The sequence below is a fragment of the Vanellus vanellus genome, assembly GCF_965231255.1.
Source record: "Vanellus vanellus genome assembly, chromosome: 16".
In the NCBI taxonomy this organism is placed as follows: Eukaryota; Metazoa; Chordata; class Aves; order Charadriiformes; family Charadriidae; genus Vanellus; species Vanellus vanellus.
This window is the reverse complement of record NC_138921.1, coordinates 13438866-13460508: the sequence shown is the minus strand read 5'-3', so window position 1 is coordinate 13460508 and position 21643 is coordinate 13438866. Positions and strand designations below refer to the sequence as shown.

Below are 21643 nucleotides of genomic sequence, written 5' to 3'. Positions count from 1 at the left end.
TAGTATCATAGATGCGTGAAATCTTCATAATTGAAGAGTGGCATAAACTTTTCAAGATATTCTAAACAAGCATACTCAGTTTTTCAAGTGGAAAGAGTGCCATGTAACAGAGGAAGAGGACAAGTAAGGACAAACAGTACCTGTCAGCAAGATTTTGATTGACTTTCTTCAAGTCTTCAGACGAAGCATTTTTATGGCTTGCCTCTAGCTGCTGTTTTAAGCTATGTATCTCAGAGTCATAGTAAGCTCGTAGATCAGCTATGTGTCGAGCATGTTTTTCCCTCAAGTTCTGCCTAATCCTATTTTTAAAATTAAGAACAAAAAAATTTCCAGCTATCCACATGACCATGCATTGCTGTATTCATTCACACATAATGAACTCAGCATATGAATAACAATATATGGCATATAAAAAACAACATATAGAAATAATATATACGCTCTTTTCTCTCCTTTGCTATGCACTAGAAATTATGCATGTAGAATTAAAATAGGAAACTCCAAACACTGAACTATCTTGAAACTGTGACCCCCACAAAAGCCCTCACACATCGAATATATACCATGCCTGTTTGACCATGGGCAAATCATGACAGCTTCAATAGTGAACGGGGGATATTTATTTTTCTTAAGTAAGTGCAGTAATTCTGTGCTTCTCCCACCATTTGACTCTAAATAACCCCCACAGAATTTTGATATTCTCTGCCTAAATTAACTCCCTCCTACAGCCTATGAAGGAAGTATGTATCTTTATTCAAACATATAAAAAGAAATAACCAAAGCATTAAAACGTAGAAAATTGTTTTGCCTTCCAGTTAAGGCTTTGACATCCAAGGAAGACAGAGCATAAATACTCTACCTTAGATTAAATAGTATGGTCTAAAGAAGATTAAATAGTATGGTCCAAAGAAAGACAATTGTAAGAAGTGGAAAACAACTGTTCTATTTATACGCCATCTGTACTTCAGGGGAGAAAAAAAAGAAGAAAAAAAGGAAAGAAAAAAAGCAGCCATATCTAGCTATGTTCTAAGCAAACAGAACTCACATATTGTTTTGCTAGTTTTATTAAGTTTCACTTCCTTCATGAAAGTACCAACTCTACGACTTTTAAAAAAGAAAAAAAAAATTACTTACTTTGACATTATCACAGGATCTTCAACAGATGTCACTGAAAGACTATATTCTGGCAAACTGTTGTCAGCACACTGAGTAATAGAAGATGGAGTTAGAGTCAGTGTTTCTTCCTCCTCAGTGTTGACTAAATTATCATTATTAGCATCCGTATATGCCATTGGAAAGGGACAGCTGGTCTTGTTTTCATTTTGGAATGGGTGATTTCTCCAGAGGTCCAAATGCACAGCTCTGCTGTTGGCAGGATATTTTGGAGAATCATTTAACTGAGATGAATTACTTGTCTGTGAAAAAGAGTCTGTGTCACAATGACTTGAAAATCCAGGCTCCGCCATAGAGTCTGGAGAAAAAGGAGTTGTCTCTTCAGGAATATTGAAAAAACAGGGTCCTGGGTTCTGCTGACCTGGTTTCATATGCAGGGTTGGGTCCAACGTCAAGATCTAGGGAATAAGTTATAATGCTAAAAAATTTGTGATTTAACTTTTGTTCTTGTAAATAAAGTTTATCTGAAGACATTAGTAATCCATATAATATATTGCGGGAATTATATTGAATATTACTACAATCATTTGTTACTGACAAGCAAGATGAAGGGACCTGTAACAGCTTAGATGATGATACATATTCCCAACATTTGCAACTTGGGTTTCTAAGTTTCCATTAAGAATAAATACATATCTAACATCTGTAGCTGTCTAGAAAACCTTTGAAATTTCATTTAGGTAAACAGAAAGACTATGATGTCTGCTTGTAGGTTGAAACAGTAATTTCATACAGTTATGAAAATTACTTCATGGATTATATGAACAAGACAGTCACACAGCAGCCATCATTACTGGATTTTGAACAAGACTGAAAGTTGTATAAAGAAACAGATATGATAAGAATATTTCCACAACCTGTGCCTCTTCTGTTTCACCAGTGGAATGAACTTGTCTTATGGGGAGAAGTAAGAAAACCCTGCTTCTGTGACTGCAGTTCCACACACATTTCATCAGCCGCAGCCTCAGCGTAATCAGATTTGTCCCTGCGCCATCCTCAAGGTTGTGTGGCAAAGGTGCTGTTTACCCAGGGTATTCTTAGAGGTTCTTTTCAGCTGGATCCCTTCCCAATCTGGTTCATCACACGGCTGCACAAATTGCTGTTCCAGCGTAACACTGGAGGTGGCAGCAGGGGCTAATTAATGTGAAACCAGTCTGCAACCAATCATATCTTCAAACTGAGACAAGAAGTAAAGAAATTAATGTTACCTCTGGTGGGTGACTTGACTGGGAAGAAGGCATAAAATTCTGGTCTGGCAGCTGCTTGTTCTCCCTTTGTCTTTTATGATAAATATCCTTCAATGATGATAGCTTTGTTTCATCAGCAGAAGAAAACTTCAAAAGGAAAAATTGCTACCTTAGTTTGGCTGAACACAAGCCTCCACCCCCCAAACAAGTTGTGTGGTGAGTTTAGCTAATAAATCAGTTCAGAACAGAAGGCAGCTTTATTCAATGCACCCAATTTAAAAAAGGGTCTTTAATGAGGCACATCACCTTTAATATACTAGTTAGTCTCTTTTCATCTCCAATACACACAATTTCTTTTAAATGATAAAAGAAGGTCAATAAATTCCAAGTGACTTTAGCTGGGGTAAATGAATAAGGAAGGAACAGAATATGAGCAACTGAGCTACTAAGAGTTCTTACAGAAAAGTTAACTTCCGGAGGGCTGATTCTTTCCATCGTGGAAAAAAGCAAAGATGACAAGCAACTGTAAGATAACTTTTAAAACATGTACAAACTTTACCTGATCTGGTGATACTTTTGTGGAGAAAATATCAGCAAACTCGCTTCTGAAATTCTCTGGTAAAGAGTGATACAGCTCCTTTTCATCTAACTTCCAGTATGAAAGTCCTGATGAGAAGAAACAACGAAACAAAAAAAGATTACAAACTTCAAGCTCAGGGCTATAGAACAGGAATCCCAAAATCCATTAGTAGGATGTTACTTTGTCAGCTAACAAGAATGCTGTATTAATTATTTGCATCTGTTGCTTAAGAATCTCACTAAAGCATTTATTACCAGAAGTTACAAAAATCTCAATGCAAGGCACAAGCAACTTAATCAGTATGACATCACACAGCATCAGTAACGAAATCTACAAATCAGTGCAAACAGATTTACTCTTTGGTGTTCAAGGAACAAATCCTCATTTACCACAAACTTTTATATTTCTACTGATTCCAGTATAGCACTTAAAACTTGTATTACCCGAGGAATAATCCTAGACAGCCACTTGATAGTACAAACTCTTCGGTTTGGTACTCAGCAGCACTCTACCGCATGCAAAAAGACAGACTACCAGGACTAAAAGGGATGGCACAAGAGGAACAGATAGTCTCAATCCCACTTCAATTTCTTATGTGTCTCCCTCTCTCAATGGGTTGTGAAGAAGCAATAAATCTACACAGTTTGCAGGGCTGCATCTCTGTGCCCCTGTTTGTTACTGAAATGAATCCACCCTGTTATGATCAAAATATGTGAATTAGTTGTTTGGCTTTCACAGAAACAAAAAAACACAAACAAAAAAACCACAGCCCCCCCCCAAAAAAAAAACCCAAACACACAAAGCCCCAAAACCCCCAAAAAATATCACCAAAGCAAACATCCCTCCCAAATTAATGAATCCCCACATTACATACTGCTTTATTTTGTTGTTGTCTATTCACACAATTATTAAATCCTGCCCTTGACTTACTGTCTCTATTACCATACACTCCTGTGATTACTAGAACAATGATGCTAATATTTGAAAGATCATTTGATACCCCACCATGATTTTAATAAAAATTACATTATGAAACTGTTTTAAACATGAAGCTCAACTCTGAAACGTTGAGAAATGTGAAGAAAAAATTGCTGCACGTCCTACATCTGCCAGCAGTGATACACAGGCGCTCCCATCAGTTTCAAACGCGACAGTAAGAAAAGCAGAATTATGCTATATCAAAGTTTAATAGCTTGTTGGTGCTCAAACCCTCCTCACCTCCCCAAAGTTATTGGAGATGCATTCTAGTAAGTTTTAAAAAATGAGAATTCAAAAGAAAAGGAAATTCAAGTACAAGAAATTCTATACCTGAAGCTTCAGACACTAAGGAATTCGGACTTTCATTTGGTTGATTGAGGTAAAAAGTGTAAGGTGGCAAAGCAGCATCAGTAAGGGTTGTCTAAAATGACAAATGAAAAGCAAATTTATAAGGAAAACCACACGGCAAGGGAAAAAAATCAAGGGTACAATTTTAAAAAATTGCATGTAAATGTTACTAGTCTTTTTAAGCAAAGAGATTAAATTTAATTATACAGCATGATCCAAACCTATACAATTTATATTTAGGGTAATCACAGTCAAAAGGGGAACTAAGTTAAGCCACATAATTAAAAGACAGTGATATTTTCTAAGTCACGTGCCTGTCCATTTGTGGAGCATTTTGAGATTAACTCTTATAAAAATACACATTTTGGACACTCATCTAAACTTTCTTGCTCCTTAAGAGGTGCAAGTGTATAGAGGGATGACTTTCCAATACAGTGTTACTCTTTCCTCATCCTAAGATTGGAATTTCTTATATTCAGCTGCTATGACTCCACCTACCACAAATCTAGAGGTAAACACTGTCCGTCACCTCAGATAGACAAGATACTGCATACCCTTCTCAGCACTCCAAACTTTCTAAGCAACCTCCCAGCTCATTATAGAAACAACTTTGACCAACACATGGGAAAAAAAAAAAGAAATCCCATAATTTAAGATTTGCTACAATTCTCCTCTTCCTGAATCAAATTAAGTGTCATTGATATAACACAGTGATACAAGAGCAACTGAGTAAGGGCAGCTAGCCTTAAAATGGTCATCTCACATTGCTCTTTTCTACTGTACTTAAGGCTTTTTGTTCCACTACAGCAGCTTAAGAGTTGTGCTACTTTGGCAATTTTTTTACACAACTCATACAACTGAGGACTACAACAGGATAGTAACCATTGAGTTAACAAAAGTAAATAAGAAAAAAAATTTAGAACTAAAGCTTTTCAAGTTTTTGCGTGAAGTACCATCTCACCTCAAGGCTATTTTGTCCCTCTTAATGTTTTTATTTAGGTATTCTCCTTTGCCTAAGGAGGAAGAAAGGAAAACGAAGGGGTATCAACTGAATTCTTACAAAGGAATAGAAGATAAAGGTATTTTCAAAAGCTGACAGAGAAAAGAGACAATCCACAGCAGATAAATTTAACTCTGGTTTGAAATAGCCCCCTAGAGCAACATTTTGTTTCCACTGACAATAGAAGACTAGAGACAGCAAGTCCAACCAGCTACTCTTACGCCCTCTGCATCACCGTTTGAGTGACCACAGGAAAGAAAACAGACCCTGCCTTGAATTAAGTGATTCATATTTGCTAGTTCTCCTATCCTCTTGTAGGTGGAGTCATTCACAGATTTCAGGAATTATTTCCGTAAAAATACTATAAGGAGAGAGGTTTGTGACAATATACTGAAAGTAATTCTAAAAGTTCATAGTTACATGTATGATTATTCATACAATCATGTTGCGTAATGTCCTTTTGTATCAGAAATATTATATGTGATTAAACTTCCCTCCCCAAAATAATCAGATTTGTGAGCATACACAATTATTAACTCAAGAATATGGGGGGAACGGACCAAATTCTTCTCAAAAGAAGTGTTTTGAGCCGATTCAGCAGTCACAGCAATAGGCATTACTACAAATGGTTCTAAAGAGCCAATTAGATTTTCTAAATGTCTGTTGTGGAGTTGGTTACTTTTAGTAACCACTGCTGTGACTGTGCTTGGAGTAGTTCAATTTAGCCAAATCACAGACATACACAGGCATAAAAGAATGTATTATTCTTACATAAACAATACAAAAAAGAAAAATTAAAAAAAAACAAACACATGTTTTGGATTTTAGTATAGGAGCCTTCTAAGAACACTGAAAAAGCCAAACCAAACTAAACCAAAAAATCCTTGCCTTTTAAAATTCCCATTTGGAAGAATACTATCTGTCCTGAACAAAGTGCTTAATGCCTCCAGATGCAAAGAGTTCTCTGTACTAAAAGCAGTATTACCAGCTGAAATCAAAGATCTTTCCAAAAATTTGTCATGGAAATTACGCATGCCAGCCACCATAACAGGGTTCGACTCTAGGTTTCCTTCTACAAATTACAGAGCACAATAAATTGCCATGACCTGAAGATTCAATTGAGAATGCGACTATTATCTCTATAAGGGAAGAACACGTGCCACTTAGGTAAATAAGGACAAAAATTAGGCAAGGAATAAAGTAAGCCAAAATAGCTATGTGGCTAAGTATAGAATGATCCAAGAAGTAAACTCTGCCTACATAAACTTTAAACATATGAATAGGAACACCACTGCTCAAGTGCTTAAAGCTAAGTATGAAAGCACATAGTGAATCAGAACATACTATAACACTGAAAAAATACCAGTAACAAGAATAAAATTAGAAAAACATCATAAAATAAAAAGACAGACTTACATTCTGAAGTGATATATTCTTTGCTTGCTCATTTTCTTGCATAGAATTCACACATACTCCTTCAGCATTTATTCTTTTTGGTGGATTTTGTTTCAACTTTTGTGCCCATGATGTTAAAGGTTTACTATGGTGGGAGACACACACATATACCATAAGTACATACGCCCTTTTCAGTGGAGACATGAAATCAATTTCTTCTTCAAGATGAAACATAGGCACTAAAACTCTACTGCCTTTGTGCATTTTTGAGAAACAATATGAAGTAATGAATGCTGAAATGTTTTAGGGCTCTTTTTTAAAAAAGTAAAACAAAACAACAACAAACCCACAAACAAATCACTGAAAGGAAATGTCCTAATCAACTGCACCCATAATCAAAACGTCCTTCCTACTACAAAAAATCGCAACAAAGAGCTCCGTATTTTTAGCCAGGCAACTATTTTTTGGTCTGTTCAAATAGGTACTAATCAAAACCACAATGTAATGGAATGTAAATGCAGTGGGTTTTCTTATTGTGTTATCATCCTGGTTGTAAAGATGATGTCAGCTGAGACAAACTACAGATGCCTTCCAACTCAAGAGAATCTTCAAGGATAGGAAAGATTGAAACAAGATATAGAAAGAAACAGAAGAAAAAAAAAAAAGAAACAAATAGAGATATCCTGAAATTATTCTTAGAGGTAGATGTGGAACAATTTCTCCATTTTGTTAAAAAGTGACACTTCAGAAAACTATGTATTGTCCCAGACTGGGACATAGAGTGGAAAGAATGAAAGAAGTTTATAACTAAAAATTAAAAAACAACAACAACACAACCAGCTTGGGTTAACAGAACTATTGCTCTTTGGTTTGAGCCCCTTCTTCCTTCAAACTAAGTTCATAACACAAAACAGAAAGCAATTTCAAAGAAAAAAATCTTATTTTTTTTTTATAAAAAAGCACAAAAAAAATTACACAAGTGATTTCAAAAGTTGTCTTAGAAAAGTTTTTCAAACTGAAAAACACTCTTGAATTGAGCTTCTCCAGCTCTAAGTTTCCCTGGCAGTCCATGAATTGCAGCTACCCCCCTCATGGAACTATGCAACATGAATCAAATACTGGAATAAATCCCAACAGAAGGGAGGAAGAGAACATAAATATCAATCAGGTTATGACCTACCTTATGTGCTGAAATAATAAATTTCCAAACCAAATTCTCTAAAGAAAGCTGGTTCAGTGGTTTATTTTCTACTAGCAAAATGCAAGTTCATTTTCATAATTTTCTGTTTTCTCAATAGAGAGAAAGTTTTTATCTCCACAAACTACTATCAGGGACTCACAGGCAACATGCTGCCCACCAGACCTCTGATACAGCTCATGACTGCACGGAGCCACTGCCATGACAGCCTAGTCTGACAGGGAGAGTAAAGTACATTGCCAAGTTCTGTGCAACTAGAGCAGTGCTTGGACGGTATTATTGCCAAATTAGCTAGCCAGTCTTTCAAAAAAATCTTTCTGGATCCACCCACCTATTGAACACAGCAAAACAAAGATCAACCAAAAAAAACAATAGAAAAATCCAACCATGTTTGGCTGTTGTCTGATACAATTTATTGCTGTAATGCATGCATATAAGCTAGCAAAATAGACTGGTTGAGCACAACAGCAAAGTATCAGTCACAGAAAATCGGTAATCAGCACCTAAAATTCCGGTGCACAGATAAACACTATATACAAACTCTATCTTAGCTAAAATTTGCAGTAGAAAGTAGATTTTCATATTTTCCCCCCACAACCTATCTACAACAGGTAAACACCACAGACACAAATATGTAACATGCAGAAACACTGGGCTAAACAAATAACTTTATCAAGAAGCATAGTATTTTTTAAAATCAAGAGGTTCCATTCAATTCTTACATGTTTCCAGTTACCAACAGCTGTTTACTGAATGGGGACTGTCTACAATAAATTAACATACTTGGAAAGTTCATCACTTACCTGTTTTTTTTTCCATCTTGAGCTTCATCAATTTTATGTTCAAAATCAGGAGGAAAAACTAAAATATCGTTCCTTCCTGATGAAAAATTTTCCTCTATTTTTTGAGGGGGAAGTTCTCTTTTGTTTTGAACACTGGCTACAGCTGCATCACTCTGCAATACCACTGCATCACCCTGTCCTTGTGAAGTTTTCTCCATGTAGTCTGTGGACTTGTTAATGTCGTTAGATTTGCTAGGGTTCAGTTCGGAGGCAGAAAGCGCACCATACCCACTATTCATTGAAGCATCATTTGCAAAACATTCCTGATGCAGATCAGATGCGTTTGGCTGACTTTCTGCTTCATTAGATCTAAGTTGATTGACAACGCACTCATGTTCTTCAAAGATTTCAGAACACATCCCCATTTGACTTTCTAGTGATGAAAAAGTGTCTGTAAGCTTGGCAGGCAAACTTCTGCTCTTGCCGGCACCCCAATTGCTGGTCTGCAATTCCACTAACTGCTTTATCTCATCCTGAATCAGCTACAGGAAAACAAAAGGCAAAATTCCTGTGAGGTCATGCCACAAATCACATTTCTCTTTTGATGCATCTTCAATTCATGTTATTAGCAAGAGAATTAGAGTACTTATTTCAAATAACTCAAATTTTTCAACGTATAGACATCTCATGCATGAAGTAGATATACGCATACTGTGCATAACAGTAAAATGTGCATGGTAACAATCCTTCATTCCGTGCAGTGAATTACAGTCTCAGTAGTCATTTATTAACATAAAAAACCTCCATGCATCCATGTATTCACTACATGCCTTCAGAACCAGTTACCTACCAGCCAGCTAAAGAAATACAAACTAAACATGTATGTCATTAGAAGTGGACAAAAGTATTTTCCTAAATTTAGGTCTAAAAGAATTTAGAACTTGCATATACATTTTTAAAGATTGCAAGGATGCTTTAATCAAAGTATAAACCATTACTCTATTATGCTAATAGGAATAATGTACCTCTGTAAGATTATTTGCATAAAACGACATTAAAATATCTGATTTAGATAATAGGTTATTAGGTGTTTCATATAATACAAAGATCTACATTTTGACAGTTTTGGTATCTGATGGAGTGGAGCAAATCTTTAAGTAGATCACTAGATTTAACAGGTTACTTATTCTTTAGTCTACAATGTCTGCAAAGAGTTCTTTCAGTATATAAGTAATATATTTTTTTAAAGTTTTACAGTTGTGCACTGGTATCCTGAAACAGCTCTGAGAAACAACAAATGCTTTTGTCAAGGGCTATGAAAAGACTTCATGCTCATGCCCATGGCTATGTCCTTTGGCCAGTGGTCAGCACTTCTGCAGTTATATTGAGATTACTGAACTCTGCATGAGCGCACAACCCTTATTACACATTACAAGACCAGAGTACATAGTTGTTTTCAAGAACACATTTCAAACTGATTCCCCCAGGGGAAAAAAAGAAAAAAAAAAAAAAGGAAAGAACTCACAATAATTTTAAGAACATGGAACTCTGCTAATGTTTTTTCACAGAACTACAGTACATTACTCACATACAAATAGCAAGTGGAAAGCACAAATTGAACAAAAATCATTTGTTCTCTGAAAGTAAGAAATAAAAAATAAAACTTAATTTCAGAAGAACCTACATGTGACGCTAGTCAGAACCAAGCCTCATGTTTTACTAACTCCCAATAGAATTACCAATTGAATTCCAGTTCAGTCTTTCTAGGCAAAAAAAAAAAAAAACAACCACACACAAAAAAACCCAGGGATGAAGTTTTCTGCCATAACAAAGATTTTTGTTGTGCTAATGATTACTGCAGTAATCATTTGCGTTTTAATTCTGTGATTCAACTCCATCGAAGAAGGTAGGGAAGGCAGGACAAAAGGGAAGAAACAGAACTGTGGGGAAAAAAAACCACAATCTGATCAGATTCTCTGCTGACATTTAATCTTTGTCATTAATACATTGTACAGGAAAAGTGAAAGACTACTATTCCAATTAAACAGCACTTTTACTTCTCTTTGCATAGTCACAAATAATTCCAAGAGAAGAAAAGAACTGGGAAAAATAAAAAGAGATTTCTATAGTTTTGGGATTGTAGGTAACTTTTAAAAAATCCTCTTTAAGAAATCCTGATCTGAGGAAGATCCACAGGTGGTGACAGTTTGTCATTACGACACTTGTCTTCTAGTGTATCAATCACGTAAGGCAAGGACTGACCCCACTGATTCCAAAAGGAACTCAAAGTCTCTTGATCCATATTTTCACATGGATGAAGATGTATTTTTATAAGCACAGTTGGTCTTTAAACATAGCACAGTGCAAGCCTTATCTCAGAGTCATGTCAATGCTAATGCAGCATCTTGCTTTTCTATCCCAAATAGTAGATTATGAGTTTTGTCTTTTTATTATTCTTATTAGAATGTTTTGAGTTGCCTGTATTTCAGTATTTTCACTAGGTCACTGGTATACCAGTTTAAGTTTGGAATAGCTGCATCTATTTTATCTAATGCACTCATACAACTGAAAGTAAGTTGATTTTATACTTAGTGTAGCAGTTCATGCAGTTAGTGAGTCCCTGCTGATACCACAAACTCAACTCTTCCAGAGGTAGCCTTTCCTATTAATGAAGACAAAAACCAGCAAAGCCAACACAATGGATTAGTCAAGACTACGATTAGCAACAAGTGAATCAACCCAGTACAGAAAGAGGAAGGAAATACAAGGGTAAGGAAACACTGGTGGGACCAAAATAATGAGATGGAACAGGGGGGAAAAAAGGCTGGGGGGAGGGCAAGAAACAGGAGATAGGATAAAAGGACAGTACCTCTTATTAATTCAGTTCAGGAACTGTTGATTACTACTAGTGTAGAGGGCATCAGGAAAGGGAAGGGAAAAACAGCAACCAAAATGATGAAGATATTAAGCATTATGTAATTATAGAATTACAGTCTCTTATACATACACGTACATTTCTTCTGTTTTAATGGATAAATATGGTTCAGCAAAAATGTGAATCTTCACATGTGAATCAGGACACTGTTCAACTGAAGGGTGAAATAAGTGTTCAGCTATTACACTGAACGTTTGCCTATGCTATTCCTATACAGTCTAGATGAGGGAATGACGAGTTGCATAACATTTTCTAATGAAGAGATAACTACAATGTCTCAAAATTAGAAATTATACAGTCTAACAGTTAATAAAAAACAGCTTATACCTACAAAATCCAATTATTGTGTGGGCATTCTGAACCAAATGTTTGTGAAAACAGAACAATTGAAAACAAATAATCCAAGAACCTTTACTTCCGAAATGGTTCCTACCAGTTACTTTGTTAATTAGCCAAAGCTGTCTCAAATATGCATCCTGTAAATCGGCATTCCAGTCATCCACTTCCATTAACTGCCTGTCTGATATACTTAGAGAAAAACATAGGAGTGCCAGAGACCATATTGTATTGTTTGGAGCGGGGTTGGGGGAGAAAAGAAACATTCAGTCTAACCTACCTACATGAACAAATCATTACTTACTTGGATTTGATGGTGGAACTGCTCTTGCTGGGCAACTATTTGTTCCTGACATTGTTTTTCTACCAGTCTCAATAATTGTAGCCACCTTGTCTAGCAAATCACAAAGTAAAATAATTAAAGCACAGTCATATTGCATTTCTTACCTTTTATTCTAGCTACAGAATAGTTTTGCAATCTTACTCTTAGGTGTCAACATAATACAAAGTTTAATAACAGCACTGTGGTTATCCATCCCACAATACACGGAGCCCTCTATCATGTCAGTCAATGGAAACAATTCACTACGGACACGTTCACTTAAAAATGGTCCTTCCAGACAGCAAGATAATGCATCTCTACAATATAAGTTTGGTGTAAAAAAAAAAAACAAAAACAAAAAACAAACAAGCAAATGAACAAAGGATGAGAGTTATTCTATTTAAAAAAAAAAAAGTCAAATGACTTAAAAGTAGAAACAGCTGGCAGGAAAGTACAGTCAAATTCTGGAAAGGTTGATTCCATTTCAATAAATTATTGACCATTTTCCAGTGAGCCATTCAGTTCAGTAAGAAACTTTTCCCTTCAACAAGCCAGCTAAGGGCCACGATCCGTAACTCTTTAGTGAAAACAAAAAGATAATTTAAAAAATCAAATATATAGGGTTCCTAAAATGTGGTAAAATATGAATTTTAAAAACTATTTTATGCTAATGTTTATGGAGCCTGATATTTGAAACATAGGACACGGGACATAGAACGCATGTGCCTGGACACAGACATCTATATTCTTTTCTTGGAGCTGTTAAAAAGCACCAAATTAAGCATCTGTCAAGAGACAGTTTGATGGACCACAGCCAGAAAGCTCAAACATTCTGCATGAACAAGCCCATGGTGTGGAAACCTGATGTTCCTTATGGAAACTAAAAATAATGATAAAATGAAAATAAAAAAGGACAAAAACAAGATTAAAAAAAGGATTTTAGAGAATTAGCTCATTGGACCTACATTATTATTTTTGTGTTGTTTTAAATCTGGAAGCAAACTTATCATCTACACATCTTTACAAATGGAATAATAAATAATTCAACTAAAACAGAGCCATTTTTAGAAAGAAAACTTTTAATTTCTTCAGACCAGTCTGAAGTGCTGCAATTTTAAAGGTTTAAATTTTTCAGTTCAAAAACTTGCAGTCTTTAAGTACTGTAACTTTGAAAAAGATACATCTGTATTGTAAAACACTAAGATAAAACGCTAAGATAAGAGTGCAATGAAATCCATCCATGATTAGTTCATACATTGCAAAAGGATTTGTCCCATCATGAAGAATAAACACATACATGTGTAGATCTTACTGCTAAACTATATCATCATTAGATCTGTCTTCCAAAATGCAAAGCCGATACATTAATATATTTTTTTTTAGAAAATAAACCTTAACATCAAATACCTCACAGTTCTTCACGATTTCGGCGTCAACATTTCCAATGTTCTGGACATCTTGCGTAAAGGAGGCAAGCAGCTCGACAGAACCAGGCATTAACGAGGACCTGGTATTCCCTGAGTAACCAGAAACTCCATTGGGATTGGATGAGGGACTTCTAGTGAAACATGAGGAAAAACATTTCAATTATTTATTGTGCCAGTTGTCCAACATAGTGGCAAAAATAATATACAACATATGCTATGCAGCCATAAAAGAATTACACAGTTTACATTGTGACCCTCATGCTGAACAGAACCCCGATACAGTCATAAGGACGAGGACGTTTTTCAAGAAAATGTCAAGAACCCACAGCATGCTTCATTCTTATCCTAAATACTATTAAAATGCAGTAGCTTTCCAAGAGAGACAGCACAATCAGCACAGATATTACTGGTCACAAGTACAAACACCAATAAATAAAGCTTTTCCTCAAACCTATCTGCTTCTTCATAGATTCTGAGGTCAGAATACTAGCAAAGAAATATGTAACTACTGTACCTAGATGGTTTCCTGACAAAAGTCATGGGGGAGCAGAGGCAGTAGCCAATTGGGTACAGAAAGTATGGACAGCACCAGGAATTTATGCTGCTGCAAAAAGAATCACTAGTAGCTGCCCGACTTGTCAAAAGTTGAAGCCAAGCTGGCAGTTAGGGGGGCAACCATGGGCTTACTTTCCCTTTCAATGATTGCAAGTAGATTACGCAGATACACCATCCGCCACTGGATGCAAACATTTGCTTGTCACAGTAGATCAACTGTCAGGCTGGGTGGAAGCCTTCCCAGCAAGAAAAGCTGACACAAAAGGAGGAGCAAAAGCTTTACTGAAAGAAATTATACCAAGGTATGTGGTTCCAGAGTCAATTGAGTTGGACAGGCGTGCTCATTTTACGGCAAATACAATCAACTGTACAAATCGCTAGGAATAGAAAGCAAGCTACATACCCCCTAGCACCTGCAGTCTTCCAGACAAGTAGAAAGGATAAACAGAACATTAAATGAAAAGATAGCAAAAGTATGTACACACACTCATTTAAAATGGCGAGAAGCACTGAACTTAATTCTCTGGGATGTCTGAAACACTCCACAATAACCTATAGGAGTAACACTGGCAGAAATTCTCTTTGAGAGGCGCTTAACTATACCAGGCACTTAACACTGGGGCTAAGATGAGCCTGTGGGATGGAGATAAATGGGTGACCCAGTAAGTTTTGTATACGCAACAAAGGTTTGAAGAGAAAAGGAAATATGATCAGTGGTATCAACCTACACCACCTGAGACACAGGTACATGACATATAACCTGGAGATAAAATGTTTGTTAAAGGAGAAGCCGCTGCCCGAGCATTCACACACCATTCAAGGAGTCACACACACACCACCCGAGTCTTTAACTGCCAGGACCAGGATCCCTTCGCAGTGGGCGACTCAGTGGGCCTATGGGTGCCCCTTTCCACTCCTCACACACACACACACACTCACTCTCGGGCACACTTCCTCCTTCTTCAGGCTTGACCCTAGGTTTCCTGCAGCAGTCTCAGGCGTCAGATTTTATAAAAATATGTCACTTAATTGAAAAGAACAGCAGCAAGGTCAGCCCAGGCTGGGTGCCTCCAAAAAGGGAGGGACGTGGAACAAAGAAATCCCTGGGCAATTAAACCCTTGCAATCTATACACCCGCCCCTCACGCTCTTCACGCGTCTTTAAGTCCAGTGGTGATTTTTGGTCTGGGGTCTTCTAGCACCTTATTGGATTCTTTTTCTGTGTCCAGGCAGGCAGGCCGTTGACTGCTCTTATCTTTGCAGTCTCTGCTGAGGGTTGTAGCCTCCTTATCTTCTGGTTTACGCCTCTTGTGTGCCTGCGCTCACTGGCAGAACATGGAAAACCGAAATGTCCCAGACTTAGGGAAAAACACTACCAAACCATCAGTGTGTTATGGGCATTTTCCTCATGCTAAAAGCCTAAACACAGCACTGTACCAGCCGCTAGAAAAGTTATGAAGAAAATCAACTCTATTGTGGCCTAAAGGCTTCAGCAAATCTAACCACTCGTGATAAGTAAAGCTAAGCAAACAGGGTTATAATATGGTGTGATTTATGCCAAATAATTATTCGTATTAAAACTTATTATTTAAGCTAAATAACTAACATCTCTCAACAGCGTTAATTAAAGTATTTTCATAAAAATCCAAATTAGAACCTAAATGGGAGGGGCCATATACTGGCTTACTATGTTCTTACTTTGCCATTAAAGTTTTAGGAAAAGAAAACTGGACACACCATTCTCACACCAAACAAGTGGTGGATAGCCAACCAGCTGATGAATGACTGACTTCTGAAGAACCCTTACACCAATAAAAATGAAGTGGGACATCTCACTATTCTTGGTGCTGCTAATCCCGATGACCACTACGGCATGGCTAAGTATAAAATCGATGGATGACCCAGTGCAGTATAAAGTTAATAAGACTAAAGGGGAGATAGTTCACATAGATTTTTATGGGATAAGTGTCCAAACTCCTAGAAAACCTGATGAAAGAACTCTTGGGTTTTGCTGTGAAACAGACACAGCTCATGATCTAACTCAGATAGAGATAACTAGCAAAAACAAATGTTGTTGTCCCAATGCCCCCAGCTGTTGTTTAACATTGAACTCCAGTTGCTGCATGTGGATGGACTCTGGGTTTCAAATAAATAGAATATACATTAACGTAACCTGTGAAAAAAATTTACTTGATACCAACCACTGTCCCCATGCCCAGCACAACAAGCCTAGTTTCCACACCTCCATTGATAGAAGAAGAGTTGATCCCACAAATTTCTGGAATTAGACCATATGCAACCCGTCAACAGCAAGTGTTATTCCATTCGTCGTGATCTTGTAAACGAGTAGAACTATTAATGCAAATTAATATCTCTATGATCAAACCAACCTGTTCTCCATTCTTAAGTGCATCCTATGCCAGATGGTTAGCATGGTTACATGGACGAACTCTTGCCTCCCTAAGACGGCAGAGATGTGACTGGTATCCTAGGAACAGGGCTGGGAGTCTTAAATAGTATAGATGCTGAGGTGCTTGCAAATAAATTAAGCACAACAACAAGCGATTTAAACAAATTAGAACGCCCGTTACAGTCCTCTCTGTTAACATCAGGAACTAACCAATGGCTCTTGTCTGATGTATTGCCTCAGTGGGAAAGAATTAATGAAAGGGACCACCAACTGATTGTGAATGCACTTGAGGTAGTCAAAAATAACGTTTCACTAGCTCTTGAGTTCTATGCAAGCACAACTGTGGATGCAATCTACAGTAGCCACAATGATACAGAAGGTGAAGAGGGTATGTTACCCAGTGAAATCCAAAAAATAATCTGGGATAATGCAACTGAATTTGAGAAAGAGTTCCAATCATAGTGGTATCTACTCAATTCCACTTATAAACCTATCAATAAGGCCACAGCTTTTGTTTTAACAATATGCAATGCTTCAGTATGCACCACATATGCAAAGATTGTGTTATGATTAAATCACAATCTATCTAAATCACTCTATCCATTAGAACACAGAGTTTGGGCCCAGTAAAATGGAAACAAATGGCAAACTGTTGGTGTTGATGCATGTGTTGCACAGGAACAACAGGGATTCATTTGCGAGAGTAACGCCCTCAAAGCCAAAGACATTTGTCTTGACACTGAACAAAATGCTTTTAATTTTGAAATACATCCTGATGAAACCCCTGAAATTGTACTTGTGTATATTGGAAAGGGATGTGTTTGTATAAGAACCCTCAGTGCATCTCTGTTCGTATATAACTCTACTGTAGATATAAGTAATCACTCAAATATTTGTGTTTGTAACTTTACTAAAATTATAGGATGTGACTTTAATTATTCAGCTCCTGTTATGTCTCATCAATTGTTACAATCCAATTATATATTAGCTAAAGATTTATTACCTACCACCATCGGAATGAATCTTACACTGGTGAAGAAACAGCTACAGCATGATGACCTGTATCAATTGCTAAAATGTGTTCAAAACAATGGACAAAACACTCTAATCACTGTCCATCATGACACAGAAGAGATACAGCATGTCTTGGAAAGAGTGAAGAAGGATGGAGAACACCGATGGTGGGAAAATCTTTTTGGGTGGTCACCAACAGCTACAGAAATCTATAATCATGTTTCACCCAGTAGTGATATTGTTAGCTTTGATTCTGTTACACCTGTTACTTACAGTAATATTGTATATGATACTATGGGCGACAGCCAAACACCTTGTATGACTTCAAGAGTTCTTGACATATTAGCAGGAATGCTCACATAAAACCAAAGGAAGGACTGTAAAGGAACATGGAATATTAGTGATTCAGTTTAAATAAAATTAATCGCATAGAGTTAATCGCTTAGTGTTAGGCTACATTGGCATACTACTTGTATACAACTCGCCTCGAATCAGTAGCTAAAGTTGTCAAAGCCTTAAGCTGAAAGCTGCAAAGCTTTCACCTACATATAACTTGAACTTGTTTTGAACTTCTACTTAGTTACACAAAAAAAGGCCCCAAGACCAGAACAAACCAGGAGATAAAGAAGCTACTACCCTCAGCAGGGGCTGCAAACCAACAAGATAAGAACAGTTAATGACTACCTGGAGACAGAGAAAGAATCCCATGAGGGATAAGAAGACCCCAGACCATAAATTACCATGGGACCAAGGGGTGTGTGCAAGCTGCATGAGGAGCACGTGAAGGGTGGATGCATAGATTGCACGGGTGCAATTGCCCAGGAATTTCTGTGTTCGGGGTCCCTCTGCAGAGGCACCCAGCTTGAGCTGTCCTTGCTGCTGTACCATTTGAATACATTATTTTTGGGGGTGATTTCTGCCCGAGACTCTGTTAGGGGAAACCTAGGGCGAAGAAGCTTCTTTAACATAGAAATTCCTTCAACACATTACCTGTTACAATTCAAGTTACAGACAGAGCTGTGGGTATTTCTGACATCAGAGTCTGCAGAAGATGAAGGGATTTCTTGTACAGTATTCACCACATTACAGTTTTCCATACCTTAGGCTCAAGTATGACATTGGCCTGAAAATATAAAGAAGTAAGCATCACCCTCATATTTTAAAAAGCCATTTGACTTTGTTGTTTTAAGAAACTGAATTTGATTAAAGACACAGTTGTTTCAGCCAAACCACCCCAGAAAGTGCTAGGATTCCACAACCAACCTCTCTTCCTTGTCCTATGCCATACTTGCAAACAGGTGCTATTCAATCAGCCTTGTACTTGCTGGGACTGCTATGAGTAAAAGAGTTTCCTAGCTGTGCATCACACATCTAGACTGGGCCATAAAGAGTGTCTGAATCCAAAACATTCCAGGTAGAACAGTGTTGTTGGGGTTGGCTTGTTCAGTTTTTTAAATCTGAAGCTCCACAGACACGTTTTGAGACTTCTGTGAAAGGGCCTATTATCAAAATATTTAAATTTCCTGAACAGGGATCTGAACCTTCACTGGAAGAAACACATACCCCCAAAAAAATAATATTGAGACCCACTGAGTTAGACTGCAGTTGACCAATTCTGCCATTTGTGTAATATTTGGCTCATTTTTTTTTTTCACAGAACACTTGTTATTACTATATAGCATTAATTCAAAAAGCTTTGAAACTGTTTTGAACTACATTTCTTACCAATTAACAAAAAAAAAAAGTAGTCAAACAGGAATCCCACAGCAGTTAAAACCAGCAGCTGGTTAAACAAAAGCATCATAAATAAATAAATACAAAATACTTGTGTCATGGTCTCACAGCACTCAAAGTAGCAGTTTACAAGAATGGCTGTAGAGAGACTAAAATATTCTGCCAGTTTCCGTATTTTCACTAAGAAGACACTTGAAATACATTTATTAATTAGTTTCTATAGTGCTCTTTTCAGCATCTTCTACATCCTGGTGAATTCACCCTATTCTTCTAACGCTGAAGAAAAACCTTACAATCATTTCACGGATGGAGAGCAAAGAGACATTAAGAAATATCATCCTAGCAGTCTGTGATAACACTAAGAATAGATCCCTGCTGCTGTAAAGAAGCACACCACCTTCAAAGCACAACCATTTGTCTTTACAGGGCTTACAAGGACACGCTACTGGCTTTCCCAGATTTAACTTTTCGTTATTTGCAATTGCATAGAGATATACGTCTAACAAATAGTTTCCAAAGTATAAAAAAATATTTCTACCAGAAGGAAATGAGTGGACAACTGTCTGATTTTTCCCTGTTTTACTGGAGTCTGTTTGACTTTAGCCGTAAAATGTCTTCCAGGTACTCACTCAAACTATCTTCTTTGGGTAGGGCTGAAAACATAATCATTGGAAGGAAGTTATCACAGATACACATATCTCTTTGGCAGAGCTTCTTGGGATAAATAAAAGAAGTAAAAATAAAGCCTTTCTTCTTCTCTTAGTGGTCAGATGTCTGGAAAACTAGAAGCTTATCAAGCACCTAACTTGACAGATAAAGCAGAAGCTGTGAGTGTCTCAGAAGCAGCTGGATGGCAATGGTGGGGGCTACATCAGTCACCCCCGTCTCCCCGGGATGAAATCATGGGTGGCCTATCTCAGCAGCACAGCAGATGGGTGGGACTTAGCTGTGACACAGGCTTGTTTCATAACCTCATTAGAAGTCTGTTCGCAATAAAAAAAAAAAATATTAAGTGAGCTATAACTGGGCTGAGGAACAGCTAAGATGTCATCTATTGTTTCCATAACACGGAACAGTCCTTATACGGCAAAGTCCCTGCATAAACGAGCAGGATTAAAAAACCAAGCTGCAAGGTATTTTGACTCATAAGTATCAGTGCTCATTTAGATGCGAACACCCGGGCCAGCACAGACCCGGAGACCGCGGTTCTGCATCCCTTCCTGAGCGAGATCCGATTGCTGCTACTCCTCGCAGATCGCCAAGGGGTGACGGGGCGCCTCGGTCCCCGCGTCCCCTCCCGCCGCCAGGCCCCCGTCTCCCGGCTTCCCAAGGACTTCCTCAGGGACCCTGAGAAGGGACAACGAGCCTTTGGGCTCTGAAGCCCCGCTCCCCTCAGGGAACGCCCTCGCCCCGAAAGCTAAGCCCCCCCCCCTTGGGACTCCCTGCCCTCACAAGTGACCCCCTCTCGCCACGTCCGCCCCCTCAGGATCGCCTCCCCTCAATTAGCGACCTCGTCCCCAATTCTGTCCGCTCTTTTCTCACAAGTGACTCCCTCCCTTCAGCTCGGCCCCCTCAGGCCCCCTCCCCTCATAACTCACCCCTTACCCTCAGCGCTGCCCCCCCTCAGGGTCCCCTCCGCCCCCACCGCCCCCCCTCCTCAGGCCAAGCTCCACCCCCAGGCTCCCATTGGACAGCTGCCCCCCGCGCTCCGGGATGTTGACGGTGCCACCGCCTCGGATTGGCTGACGGATCCGCCACTCGTCAAGAAAAAGGGCGGGGCGGTAGAGGCGGCCTCGCGGCGCTGGGAGGCGGCCAAGCGCAGCGGTGCCGCCGGCTCCGGCCCCGCCAGCTGCCCTCGGAGGTCGCCCGGTTCCTACCTGCATTTCTGGGAGCCCGCGAGGAGGCGTCTGCAGCGGCCCCAGAGCTGCCTCCTTCAGCCACCGTTAGACGATAAACAGGCGCAGCCCACCGCCTCCTTCCCACCGATTGGCGGCCGAGTTTCGAACGCGGTGGGGTAGAGGGCACACAAGACGGAGCCGCACTTGATGATTGGCTGTCTTGACCGCGCGCCAGGCCGCGCCTTCCGCTCTGATTCGCTACGTGGAAAAGTACGCGCGTCGCCGCGAGGGGATTGGCTAATGCGGCTACGCGCCGCACAGTTTCCCAGAATCTGATTGGTAGTGGATGGAAGGCGGGCGTAAGCCCGCCCCTTGCTCAGCGATTGGCTTCCCAAGTGCCTATTAGCCTGGCGGTAACGCCCTCCGCCATGG

At 38.7% G+C, this 21643-nt stretch overlaps 1 protein-coding gene across 1 annotated transcript in view; it reads right to left on the bottom strand.

Annotated features, from left to right (window-relative positions):
• MPHOSPH9 (M-phase phosphoprotein 9) overlaps positions 1 to 21310 on the bottom strand; it is a 36833-nt gene extending 15523 nt beyond the window's left edge. Inside the window, exons 1-11 of the mRNA XM_082491604.1 lie at positions 21251 to 21310; positions 18630 to 18762; positions 13642 to 13792; positions 12217 to 12306; positions 8663 to 9183; positions 6683 to 6806; positions 4249 to 4339; positions 2920 to 3026; positions 2382 to 2507; positions 1135 to 1571; positions 141 to 299 (exon numbers count right to left, since the gene is read on the bottom strand). Of these exons, the coding sequence (XP_082347730.1) occupies positions 141 to 299; positions 1135 to 1571; positions 2382 to 2507; positions 2920 to 3026; positions 4249 to 4339; positions 6683 to 6806; positions 8663 to 9183; positions 12217 to 12306; positions 13642 to 13792; positions 18630 to 18736 (1913 nt within the window). The 5' untranslated portion in view covers positions 18737 to 18762; positions 21251 to 21310. The remainder of the gene's footprint in view (positions 1 to 140; positions 300 to 1134; positions 1572 to 2381; positions 2508 to 2919; positions 3027 to 4248; positions 4340 to 6682; positions 6807 to 8662; positions 9184 to 12216; positions 12307 to 13641; positions 13793 to 18629; positions 18763 to 21250) is intronic.
• Between the last annotated feature and the right edge of the window lie 333 nt (positions 21311 to 21643).